The sequence below is a fragment of the Hyaena hyaena genome, unplaced genomic scaffold, assembly GCF_003009895.1.
Source record: "Hyaena hyaena isolate Hyena2069 unplaced genomic scaffold, ASM300989v1 scaffold_164, whole genome shotgun sequence".
Lineage (NCBI taxonomy): Eukaryota > Metazoa > Chordata > Mammalia > Carnivora > Hyaenidae > Hyaena > Hyaena hyaena.
In genome coordinates, this window is record NW_024080796.1 from 190323 (window position 1) to 203693 (window position 13371).

The 13371-nt window shown below is 48.3% G+C and overlaps 1 protein-coding gene across 1 annotated transcript in view; it reads left to right on the plus strand.

Moving 5' to 3' along the window:
• ETV6 (ETS variant transcription factor 6) overlaps positions 1 to 12382 on the plus strand; it is a gene marked incomplete at its 5' end in the record, with an annotated part of 152518 nt that extends 140136 nt beyond the window's left edge. The window contains 3 exons of the mRNA XM_039239962.1: positions 5712 to 5854; positions 7754 to 7854; positions 11464 to 12382. Coding sequence (XP_039095893.1) covers positions 5712 to 5854; positions 7754 to 7854; positions 11464 to 11569 — 350 coding nt within the window. The remainder of the gene's footprint in view (positions 1 to 5711; positions 5855 to 7753; positions 7855 to 11463) is intronic.
• Positions 12383 to 13371: the final 989 nt, after the last annotated feature.

The window sequence follows — 13371 nt, forward strand, 5'->3', positions numbered from 1 at the left end:
CCCAGCCCCTCCCACGCCTTATGCAACCAGAGGTGGAAAGGGCCAGCCGCTCTTTGCACCTCTGGTCCCAGCGCTCCCTCCCCACCCCCTGTGGAGCCAGGAAGCAAAGATTATATTCCTCACCTTCACTTCTCCCCCCACCCAGCTTGCCACCGTGCGCATACGGTTTTGTTTTCCTAAGCCGATCCCCACTGTAAACACACCTCTGTGTATCAACCCAGAGTTGGCTGCGCTGGGTTCATCTACTTCCAGGTAACGGCTGACCTAGAATTGAGAAAGGGAAAAAAGAAACAAACAAACCAAAAAAGTAAAACAAACAAACAAACCCCTGAGCTGTGCATGTTGTAAAGCTCGTGTTTCTAGAAGCACGGGTTCTCAAGCTCGGCACTCTTGGTACGTGGGTCAAATGATCCTTCGCTGGGGAATGGGGGAGAACCGACTTGTGCGTTGTAAGACACTGAGCAGAATCCCTGGGCTCTACCCACGAGATGCCAGTAGTATCCTCCACCCCAGCTGGGACAGCCAAAATTGTCTCCAAACAGTGCCAAATACCTGCCCCACGGGGCAAGATTGGCCCCTGGTTTAGAATCACTGCTATGAAGCAGGGGAGCAACTTTCTATTTTGTATGTTATACTCCGCTCTTTCGTGGCTGAACCCGAAATAAATCTATTAATTTTTTGCAATAAACTGAAAGAAATAAGCCAGGGACCCTCAGCATCTGGTGAGTCGGGGATTATACCCACAGAACTCCCGTTTACAGACCTTCATTTAAAATTCCATTTGGGCACGTAAAACAACATAAAATCACTTTCTCAGAAGCCTTCCCAAAATGTTAATTAACCACCGGCATTAAACATTCCCTTTGTCGATGACTTGACTTGCCCACTCAGATTTTGAAACGTCGGTTTTGTCTCGCATGGTTTTCTCATTGGAAACTATGCTGGTTATGTGTGAATCGCCCATCTTTTTACAGTCTCTGCTCGGTGAGCGTGTACAATGGAGTCTCTGGTAAGAGACAGACGTGGGAGTGGAAATATTTCTCCTTAACCACAGGAAGGGAGTTTTTACAGTGCCTTTTAGCTGTGGGTACCCAGGGCATCTCACCCAGCAGAAAGGACGGAGAGCGCTCTCTCTGCAACCAGCAAATGGCTCTCCGCTTGAGCTAAACCCTTTTATAAACTTCCTCTCATGCAAGAGGCAATCCAAATACTGGACATTTGTTTAAAATACCCACATGCCTTCATATAGAAGGCCCTTCAGTTTAAGAGAAGTGCACTTAGAATTAATGAACACTTTGTAATATAAATAGTTTTCACATGTCTGTTCAAGGGTTATATTATAAGATAATCTTTTCTTTGTAGAGTTTGGTGAATTTTGTTATGTAGTATTAAGCATTTTCACTGATGATCAGAGAACATTGTATCTGTGCAGATGTGGATTTCGACAGAGCTAAAAACTTGCAGGGAGGGGCGCCTGGGTGGCTCAGTCAGTTGAGTGTCCGACTTCAGCTCAGGTCATGATCTCACGGTTCGTGAGTTCGGGCCCCATGTCGAGCTCTCTGCTGACAGCTAGCTCAGAGCCTGGAGCCTGCTTCGGATTCTGTGTCTCCCTCTCTCTCTGCCCCTTCCCTGCTCATGTTCTGTCTCTCTCTGTCTCTCAATAATAAATAAATGTAAAAAAAATTTTTTTTAAAGAATTTTTTAAAAATTGCAGGGAAACTGTGTTAACAACCTGCAGAGAATGTAGGGAACTAAAAGCTTCTGCCTTTTATTACTTGAAATCTTAAAAACAAAATAACTCATATGGCTGAACTTTAATTGTTAAAAAAAAAAAAAAGAAGAAGAAGAATAAAGAAAAAAAAAACCTCTTGTATGATCAGGCATTTATTTTTATCACCTGGAATAATTTTTAACCAAAGAAATGCAACAATCAATAGAGTTATAAAAGCCACTTAATACTCTGAGTTTGAAACAACTGCTTTATGCCACAAAATTCCCGTTGCTCCCTCCGTTAGTGACTGAGTAATTCAATATGTCTTGAACGTCAACATATTTTTATTACTCAGCTAATGTTGGCTTTGCTGGATTAAATGTTGTTTAAAGCGATCAATTAGCAGCATGTTTGGGGTTATTTTCACATTTATGAAAGGGAAGAGTTTGCAAGAATCCAGTGTTTTTGAAACATATAGGTGAAGTCTGTTCTCTAGTAAGCCCTGCCCTTCATTTACCAACCAAAGAGCAGATGACATTCTAGGCCTTTTTGGGTTTTTTTTAACGTTTATTCATTTTTGAGAGACGGAGAGAGACAGAGTGTGAGTGGGGGAGGGGCAGAGAGACACACACACACAATCCAAAGCAGGCTCTGAGCGGTCAGCACAGAGCCCGATGGAGGGCTCAAACTCACGGACTGTGAGATCATGACCTGAGCTGAAGTCGGACGTCTAACCAACCGAGCCACCCAGGTGCCCCTTATTTATTTATGTTTTTAGAGAGAATGCATATGCGGGGGGAAAGGGGTAGAGGGAGAAGGAGAGAGAGGGAGGGAGGGAGCGAGAGAGAGAAAGAGAGAGAGAACCCCAAGTAGTCTCCATATTCAGGACAGAGTCCAACACCAGGCTTGATCCCACGACCCAAGCCGAAATCACGAGTCAGATGCTCAACCGACTGAGCCACCCAGGCGCCCCTCTAGATCTTTTTTAGTAAATGGTTTACATAAAGATCCAAGCTTGATGCCTCTGAAAAACCAGCATGGACCCCAGTGCTGGTTAAGCCCTTACTTGGAGCAAGGGTCTGGCCCAGCCTGCACTGTTGTACGAGAAATAGAAGGTACCCCAACCGTAAAACAGAAACCACAGAAACAAAGTGAAAATCTTTGTGCCGATGGGGAGGGAAAGACCATTCGCTTTACTCTTCAGCCCCACTTGGCCTAGAGCTGAGAGGATTAGCAATATATTGCTCTCTTTCATATGGGCACAATTTCTTTAGACCGAACGATTAAAGACAATCAGCTGGTTCCGTTATTATTCAATGTTTGTAAAATGAACGCTGAGAGAATCGAGTCCCCAGTCCAGGTGAATCTACGAAGCCACTTTGCAGTGAAGATGATTTCTCCCGTGTAGAGAAGCGAGAGACGAGTTAGACCCATCCCCCTTTGCTGTTCCTTCTAATTGACTGGCCTCCTGTGCGATAATATTTGTTCTTGTCCGATGTTTTCCAGTTGGAAGAGACTGTGGGGAAATTTAAATGTATCTGCCATTGGATGATAGGACAAACACCGAACCCACAGCTCAATCCTCCGTTTCCCATTGGTAGTGAGAGTGTTTCGGGGCAAGAAGATGGCAGGGAGGGTTAGGACACTTTGCCTTCGCCCCCCACCCCCGGCATTGCCAAGAAACCAGAGTCGTCCTGTTACAAGAGCCTTGAAGTGAGCGTGCGCCTGGGTGGCTCAGTCGGTTAAGAGCCGGGCTCTTGGTTTCTGCTCAGGCCATGAGTAGTTCGAGTCCCGCACTGGGCTCTGTGCTGACAGGGCAGAGCCTGCTTACGATTCTCCCTCTCCCTGTCTCTCGGCCCCTTCCCTGCGTATGCTGTCTCTCTCAAAATAAACAAATAAAAACTTTTTAAAAATATGAGCTAGATTCTTCTCAGTGTGACACTGACTTCTCCAGGTACTTATGGTCCTCAGATTGGGTCCCCTGCTCTCTCCCTCTGGCTGGCAGGGTGGGTAATAGAAGTGGCCATTTCTGTCCCCAGATGGGGTTCGAACTCCCGGAGAACATGGTGTCGTAAAAGAAGAGCACCGTCGGTCCTTTTCTGCAACACAGTAACTTGTACATCCCATTAATGTTTAGACACAGATAATGGGTGGAAGGGGGAAAGGCTTCAGGAAGAGAGTTATGGTCATTTCAAGTTTAATGTCAGTTTCCTGAACAATTAAGCCTCTTAGAAAATGCCACATTTTATGCCAGTTCCTTAGGCTGTTGAGAGAAAAGGATGGATTTCACAAAGTCTGCTCTAAACAGAGCTAAACCTTGCTCTGGAAACTCCTAAAATGTTACAGACAGCTACCTGTTAACTTGCTTCTCTGAGAATAGAAAACCCATCAGGAAGAGCAGTAGACAACCAGAACCTGGAATCCTGTCACTCACGAGCTGTGCCCTGGGAGTAAATTACCAAGCCCTCTAAGCCCCAGCTTCCTCGTCCATGAAATGGGAATAGCAACAGCACTTGCCTCATAGGGTGTCGTCAAGGTCAAGTGCAGCACAGCGCCTGCTAATAGCGCCCAATAAGTGGCCTTGTTGTTATTTCCATTACTTTCCCTTCACTTGTGTTTTCATTAATTCAGTGATCCTGTAAAATATGCCTTATTCCCATTTCATCTATGAGGAAATGGGACCTCAGGGAGATTTAAGAAACTTGCCCCACGTGACCTGACTCAGTTCCCCTTGTGAATATACTCCTGAGAAGGGTGTGTTTCGTTCTCTGCGTGTGTTGGCTGTAAAATTAACTCCGCGTCTCGATTAGACACTCGCTGCGCAGGTGTGCCGGGCCTCACCCAACATAAGGAAGTCAGCACACCATCGCACAGGGGCCCCGGAATTCCTGTCCCGGCCACCTCAGGCCTCAGAGGGTCAGGAAGGACGCACGTAACGTGCTGAGCACATACGCCGCATTGGATAATCTGATCATTCACGACCAGCCATTCTGGCTCAGGCCCTACCAAAGCTCCCAGAGTTGACAGTGAACCCCTGGAAACTGGAGCCTCTTACGTTCTTCTGGGGGCCAGTCCACAAGCACTCATAGATAGTAACGTCTCCCTCCGTCCACCCATCAAGGGGGGCTGGAGGGCAAACCGCATCCCATGACGGCACACGTCCGGAAGGCACTAGAACCAGGGAGAGCTGTGCAGTATGTGTCTTCTCGTTTCAGCCGAGAGCCGAGGCCTGGCACAGCACCTGGCCCGTATGAACCCACTTAGTAAATATTTGCGGCCTGACCCAGTGACGGAACTTCGGTCCTACACATGGGGTAGATGACCTTTTGCCCCAGGTTCCTTTCTACGCTGATTTCGTTACAATAAACCCATTTTAAAGAGCTCCAGAATATTCCGTAGTGAGAATATCTCTCTTCTTTTTGAAAACCGCACTAGCCACAGCTCCCAGCCGTGGCAAGCCACAGAGTCTTCTTTTCTGCAGCTCTTCATGCGTCCTGCTTGTTTTTCTGCCCTTTTGTAGCCTACCCCGGTCTTCTCGTCTGTATCCGTTCGCCCTCCAACACCAGAGCGATCTTGGAGCATCACTGGGAATACCACACTGCTCACTTGCAACACTGGGGCTCTCTTTCCGCCCTTTGTCCCCGCCAGCCTGTTTTCACCCCCCTCTTTTGGCTCGCTCCGTGTCTTTCACGGCTCTGCTCAAGTTCAGGTCATGACCTTGGACAGGCTGCTTCCTCTTCCGGGCCACTGCATTCCCATCTGTGGAGGGGAGGCCGTTGGCCAGGATGGTCTCCGAGGCCTCCACGGGTCAAAGGTTGCCTCTCTCCAGCACCATCTGCCGGATCTCTCCGGGCCCTGGTCTCCTCACTGTGAAAGAAGAAAGTTAGACCATCAATCCACAGTGGGCAGAAGCCGTTACTTGATGATTTTCTGGTTCTTCTTCTTAGGGCATCAACAAGAAACGTATTCAAAAGTGTTTTCTCGCCCTTTTCCTCTGTAGACTGTAGACTGCTTTGGGATTACGTCTATCAGTTGCTTTCTGACAGCCGGTACGAAAACTTCATCCGATGGGAAGACAAAGAATCCAAAATATTCCGGATAGTGGATCCCAATGGACTGGCTCGACTGTGGGGAAACCATAAGGTAAAAGGGCACCAGATATTTACTGTGCAAACGAATTCCAAAATCAAGCCTTCATCTCCAGGTTGGAGGATAATTGTCTGTCTTCTGCCCTCCAAGTGTGCCCATCATTACTCAGTTTATTCCTCACCGGGCAGACAGTTAGACAGTTGGAAAGGGAAGAACGTAATTAAAGATGCCACTTTCCATGTGTTACTTAAGCCGGGTGCCAGTTAACTCCACGCCCCCTGGTCTGCACTGGGAGTAGCCCTCCGTCCCATCCCCTGTGTTTGCAACTGCTGCCTGGGTGTCGCTAGGAGCTGAGGAACAGGGACTCTGTGACTCACGAGGGAGCTGGGGAGGTATCACTTCTGTTCTGCTCAGTTAGCAATGCCCACGTCCACTAAGGCCCCCTTGGACATGGAAACGCTCTCATTCTGACTCTGAGACGTCCCCTTGAAAAGCAAACAGGCGAGAACTGTCCACCCCACAATTTTCCACCCTAGGAAGAGAGAGTCGAATTTAAAAGCTACAGTCTTTTATAGTCAGGAAAACTGTTGAAGTGCGCAGAGGTAAAAAGTGGGTCGAACACCCTAACCGAGCCTGATGGATGCCTGGATCAGGAAACACTGCTGTATACGTACAGCGGAAGCTTACTCAGCCTTAATAAAGGATAGAAATCCTGTCACAGGCTACGGCATGGAGGGGTCTTGGGGACATTCTGCTAAGTGAAATAAGCCAGTCACAGAAAGACAAATCCTGCCTGTTTCCACTCTTACGAAGTAGCTACAACAGGCAAATTTGGTGAACCGAAGAGTGGAATGGTGTGGCCCGGGGTTGGGGAGAGAGAGGGAGGGGGAAGAACTAATCAATGGGCATAAAGTTTCCTTTAGGCAGGATGGGTAAGTTCTAGAGATCTGCTGTACAACATTGCACCTACAGTTGACACTACCATAGTATGTGCTTGTAGATGTCTTCTTAAGTGTTCTTACTGCAGTAACATTAGAATAGAATAGAATAGAATAGAATAGAAGAATAGAAAGAATAGAAATAAAGAATAGAGCAAAGAGTCCCCCCCAAAAAAGTCCTTAAATAAGTAAATCTGCATTCCTACTAACAAAACAAAAACGAGTTACCAAGACCCAGGCCTGACCACTGACAGGTAGATGTGGGGCAGGGTGCGCAAAGCACCTTATAGGCACGACCCCAGATGAACTGAGCAAACGGCGACGGAGTGGGGCACAGTCAAGCTACAGGGCAGCCTGTCTCTGGCCCCGTTGAGGAAGAACTAATTGCAGGCCAGGACCAGATACGGCAAGGCCCCACCGCCCTGCTCTCGGATGCAGGGAAAATCCTGGCCCAAGCTCCTGATGGTGCCTTAGCCCCAGGGCTCAGAACCACTGTATTCTTCCTTCTACGACAGAATTTAAACAAACAAAAAATCTCTTCCTTAAAATGACAAACCAGAAACACGAGTTGGAGAAAGGTCCCTACAACCCCAAACAAAAAAAAAAAAAAAGAAAGAAAGAAAAGAGAAAGAAATTCTCTGTGGGTGAGAAGGTGAAGGGTGACCCACAGGTAGGGAACCTGCAGGGAATTCACCGAGCGCAGCAGAGCGTGGGCTGGGGAAGGCCACGAGCGAGGCTGCTGCGGGATGTGTTTTATTAGCCGCAGCTTCCGACAAAAGGTGATTCACCTGAGGAGAAACGTGGGCGCCAGTGTCTAAAAGCTGAGGGGGTGGGAACTGGTTGCGGGGGGTGGGGGGGGACAGCAGGGTAACAGGTAGCTCTCCCCACCCAGCAGGGCCACACGAGTGGCCGAAGAGCTTTTATTTTAATAGCTCCCCAGCGCCTGTTCTGAGGTTTATTTCACTGTGTCTTTGTGCTTTTTTTTTTTCTCCCTCTTCCTCCTGCGAACAAACAGAACAGAACAAACATGACCTATGAGAAAATGTCCCGAGCGCTGCGTCACTACTACAAACTGAACATTATCAGGAAGGAGCCAGGACAAAGGCTTTTGTTCAGGTAGCACTTCCTTTTTCTCCTTTCCTTCTTTCGGGAGGATATTGTTTTCCTTAAATAAGAGGGAGGAGGGCACCTGCCTGCCTGACAAGGCGAGCCATCTCTGCTGCAAACTGGATACCAGTTGCTGGGTTAGAAGTTGGGTTCGTTTGGTTTTTTAACTGAACATCTGTCCCATAGCAAAGCCCAAACGAAGTAAGCAGAATCTGACTCGCGTTAAAATAATGCAGTGACCAAATAGTAGTGTCTGACATTAACATCCAGCGCCATTGAGAGGGGCTGCCGAGGTCACACCATCAAAGTCAAAGCGAGGTATTAAATCTAGACTTCCGGGTTCCCAACCCTTGGAAGCCGGTTTCTGAGCCAGCGTGTGTCCAGCTGCAGGTCCTGACCATTAGTGAATCATGAAATAGGTTTAATGAGTCAGCTCACCTTTTTTCTTTTTTTTTTTTTCAATGGAACAGAACAGAGTTGAATAGGGTAGAATAGAGTTGAAACTTCAGACTGTATCACGTGAAATAAGAGTGACTAAATGAGGGTTCATGAAAACTTTGTGTCATGTTTGTGTGTGTGTGTGTACGTACGTGCTGAGTCATGATGTCAAATTATCTTTTTTATGGTGCATTATAATCAGAAAAGTCTGAAAGCTGCTGGACTAGACATTCCTCTTTCCAGACTTCCTCACAGCTAATGAGTTCCAACCATTTTGCCTACCACATAGATTGCAATTCCAAGCACTATGCCAGAGAGGAGAGAGAATTACCAAAGGAGGAAGAAAGCAATGTAAAGAACCGATCAGGAGAGGTAGAAGCAGTGGTCACGGACACTGGTGGTCATGGACGTGGGGTGACCAAGGGAAAGCTGGGAGAAGGTGGGATCAACAAGCATGACGTTAGGTTATGGGTTTGGCAGACAGGACAGGAAAGAGTTTTGCGTGGGGCTAGAGAGATGGGTTTGGAATTATGTGTACACACATCACAGGTGTCACTCTGTTTGAGTAGATGCGTTCACTGGGACATTAGAAAGAGCAGAGAACTCAGCTTTATTTAGCCTTAGGAGTAATGGTAACTTGGGAAGAATGGAAACAGTCGCGTTCTTCAAAAACAACAGAAAAGCTTATTCAAGAGATGGAAGCAGAATGGAAAGAAGTAAAAAAAAAAAAAAGAACCCTCGCTTCTCTGACTCTGCTGACGTCTTCTCTTCGTCCTTGACCCTAAACATAGTCCGCAGTTCCTGTTCTTTCTGGATGAAATGATCCCATTACACAGCCTCAGTTAGACTTCATGATTTGACTCTTCAATCTTGGTTTTGTATCCAGTTCTAGAATCCCCCTGAATTCCAAATCTGAATTTCCAAGAGCTTCTTATAGTACATGTCCACTTCCATACCTTCTCCACGTACTAGAAATCTCCCCTCCCCATATCCAGAACTCCCTTTCCTCATCAGCGGGGCCAACGTTGCTTTAAGCAACCAACTTTGATGCTGGAGTTACTGTTGACTCTTCCTACATCCAGGGCAGTCATTGTGCCGGATTGTCCCTCGCTCTTCCACACCATTTCTACTCCATTCTATGTCGCCGGGGTGAAAAGCCTGGGAACCACATTTCCCAAGATTTCTTACCAGCACGTTCGAGGTTGGAGTCTACCAATGACCAGCACTTTCCTGAGAATTCAGAAGATGTAAGAAAGGCAAAAGCATTATTATTGCTTCCCTGTCTAGACTCGATGATTCACACCTAGATTAATTCAATAATCCTTTCTACCTCTGGTCTACTCCCCTGCCTTCCAGATTCGTCACGCATACTGCCAGCTACCCTGCGATGCTAATATGATTCCCTCTGCCAGAAATATATACCTCTGACCTTTGCTTTTTTAATATATATGCCTTCTACATCCATCTCAAGTGTCCTGCCCATCATGACGCTCCAACGCACACAGATAGCTTCTTCCATCATCTCTTGGATTCCCTTGGCCCCAAACCACATCCTGATTTGCATTTTCGATAGCTGTACCTACGAAGTCCTTCTCCCCACAACTAGGCCAACTCTCCTAGAAGGGAGAGGATTACGCTTTATATAATTCTATTTTATATACCTTATGGAGGCTTTCAGTAAATGTTTCTTGACAAGCCTGATATGGAATATCAGAAGCTTATTGTGGAAAAGTAGTCAAGAGAAGAAAGAGGTAGGGTAGAGGGCCAACTGTAGTGTATCTGTGGATTTGGGCTTGGGAGATGGTTAGTGACTTCAGACGTTGAGGAGAATTGTTAGTTAGTGGATGAAAGGAGAAGACAAACTGCAGACGTGACAAATCCTACTGCTTGAGAGGTTTAGCAGTAAAGGGCAGAAGTAGTTGGAAGGTTCACAGGCTTCCAATAGTGATTTTCAACAACATAAAAGGACGGGATCGTGCCATGAGTGAGAAGAGTTGGTCATTTTTGAGGAAATGAGTGGTGGAAGCCAGACTTGCCACAAAATGAGGGCTCCTTGGTATAAAACCCGGTGTACAATCAGACGAAGTGTTAAATTGCCGGTAGTCTTTACAAGATTTATGGGCACTGAGGGAAGGAGGATTGCAGTGTGGACTGGTGCTGTTCCGTGGCTCTTTGGTGAGGAGGCAGGGCGCAAAGAATAAGCAGGGCTCAGGGGGTGCCCGATGAGGTGTGGAGGAAGGGATGGGCCATGATGTGTATAAGAAAAAAGACTGGCCAGACTAGAATAAAGGGTTCATGCTCGAAAACGGTGGGGGACAAGCGTCTCCTGGGTAGAGGTGTCAGAGAACCCAGATGGGCACGCCGAAGAGGGTGTCCGTGGCCTTACCTGGTAAGTGGTCATGGCAGGCTTTGGAACGTGGCGTGAGCATGTTTGAGGACACTTGATCGGGCGCAGGGCGGAGCGTCTGGGAAGAGGAAGGTGTGCAGCACCGAGCGGGGCGGTGGAGGGGCCACTCCCACAGTGAGGGCGGAACGTTTGCACCCGGGCCACCTTCCTGAACCGTGGAAACTATGCTCCTAACGGGTCACTGATAATGTTTCCTACAAGAAGCTAAGGCTTGCTGTATGTACACCCAGCTGCAGAGGAAGACAGGCTAACGGGGATTTCTTGCTAGCGTGTTGGGTGGATCGGTGATAACACTGAAAATAATTCTTTTTGCCTTCCTAATTTCTAAGAGCACCACTAACTCGCCCTTTTATGAGAATTTTCCCTTCGGCATTTCACGGTATCCTTTGAGTTAAATTCAAGCTTTGCATACGGTTCCCCGGGCCCACGGTCTGGGATGGAAGTGGATGTGCAGCTCCCATAGGTCATTGGGAAATCTCTATGAAAACAGATCAGTGAGCTGTACCAGGGTTCCCTCATATGGTCATGCAGGAATGTGCTACACAGCTCACAGCCATCCTAGACGTTTTTATAGTTATTCTGCCGTTTTCCCGGCAGTCAGAGGGAAGGGGCACCTCCTTGCACTTTGTGCTAAGTCAGCGTTACTGGCCGAGTTCAAATCGCCCTCCAGCTATTTGAGGTGACGGGCCTTTGCCTTTAGTTTAAGGGTTCAAGGTGAAGGCCACTGGAGGAAAATGTAATCTTCTGTGCTCGTCCGTTTCCCCTTACCAAAGGTTTATGAAAACCCCGGATGAAATCATGAGTGGCCGAACGGACCGTCTGGAGCACCTCGAGTCTCAGGAGCTGGATGAACAAATATACCAAGAAGATGAATGCTGAGGGAGCCAAGCCACCGCCTCCGCGGGCCAGCAGCCGGGGGCCCCTGCCCGCGCGGGGCCTGGAGGCCAGCCGAGCAGGCGGGCTGAGACTAGAACCAGAGGAGACCCGGAAGTGGGAGCGTCACCTGTCTCGGTCACGGGAGGGCCCCCAGAGCACCTTAGACAAACCACCCAGCAAAGGCGGGGCTGGGATTCTGGCCGAGGGCACGAGCCTGGGACTCGCAGTTCCTGTTTCCTCCTCATTTGGAACCTCTCCATCTGTAATTCCTCACCCTCACCCGTCCGCCTCTTGTTAGTTTCATGGTGTTTTCGTTTTGGTTTTTTGGTTTTTTTTTTTTAAGACCATGCAGTTTGACTTTTCATCATTCATACAGGGGAAGACAGCCGAGGTTGTTTTCCTATGGAAATATATATCTATTATATATATCTATTTTTTGCAAATCTCACCAAGTGCGGCAAGCCCGGCTGGTCAGGAAAGAGAACACACATGCAAAGAGTTTCAGGTTCCTCTTTATCCTGCCCCATGGACCAGGTTTGTGCCTGTTGCTGTTGGGTCTTGGCGGGCGGGGAAAAAAAAGACGCTTTGAAAAAAAGATAAAGTGAAAAGGAGAGCTCTCTTTTTCTCTCTCTGGCTCTTTCCTCCCCTGCCTCCCCTCTGTCCTCCCTCCCTGCCTTGCTGTTGAGCTTCAGATGCCTTTTAGCGGAGTCCAGGCTCCCGGACGGTCTTGGGAATTGGTGACACTCAGACAGAGTCAGTGGTCTGGGTGCTTTGCAGCGGCGCTGCACAAAAAATAAAATTAAATTGACTTTAAAAGTAGTAATAATAATCAAACCCACATCCGGGCATCTGGCGACCGATCGGAGGGAGGCCCCAACCTCACAGGTGCTGCGGTCCTCCAGAGAGAGAAGCGCCGGTCCAGCGGCTGCCCTTCGTCCCTCCTCATAAGAACCCCAGGGCTTGGTGCTTCCGCAATTCGGAAGATCAAGCTGGAAGGCTGTGTGCCCTATTCGGCAGGCCCCAGCATTGTGGGGTTAACTTGCAGGTCCCGCGAGGTGGGAAGTACAAAAAGAGCCCTCCGTGCTGATGGTCAGAAACTCAGAAACTGTGCAGGAGCGGGGGCTGGCCGTTCCAGCGCCGGTGGTCGAGGCTAGCGAGGAGGAACGTCTACACTGCTCCATCCCAAAGGCCACCTTGTGGTCAGTTTCATGCCCTCGCCTAACTGTTTAAAAATTCCTAGGCTTTTTTAAAGTTTCCTGGTCCCCACAGGACACAGGGCACTGGCGAGGGGAGGACTCGAGTACACAGTCTCACTCGCTGCCGGTGTTCGCCCACCCTGGGCAGACAGAAACTCGCCAGATCCATTACCGTTTTCTCCTCTCCTTTCATAGCTGTGTTTCACCCATCCGTGGCGCTTTTTCACCTCCAAATAAGGTCCATGGTGTCTTGTAAAACGAGGGAAGGGCCACCCCTTAGTGCTTTTGATGATGACACATATTTTTAGAAAGCTCGCCGAGATGGTTTTTTTCCTTTTCTAGCCATCGGAATTGACTCTAATACAGGTTCAGAATCCAGTCTCAGAAGGAGGGTCCTTTTAATGCAAAAGATTAGACCTGCCTTACCAAGCACGCCCTCCTTGTTTCTCTAGTTTTCTCTCCTCAGCTGGGTGAGCATCTCACAGCCCGCAGGGTACATGTGCCCGCCGTCCGTCAGTGGCGCTTCTGGGTGGTCCTGTCAGACCCCTGGGTGTCTTCTCAAGCCATTTCTGAGTGAGTCGGGGGCGGGGGGGCGCGTGTTTCGAGGAA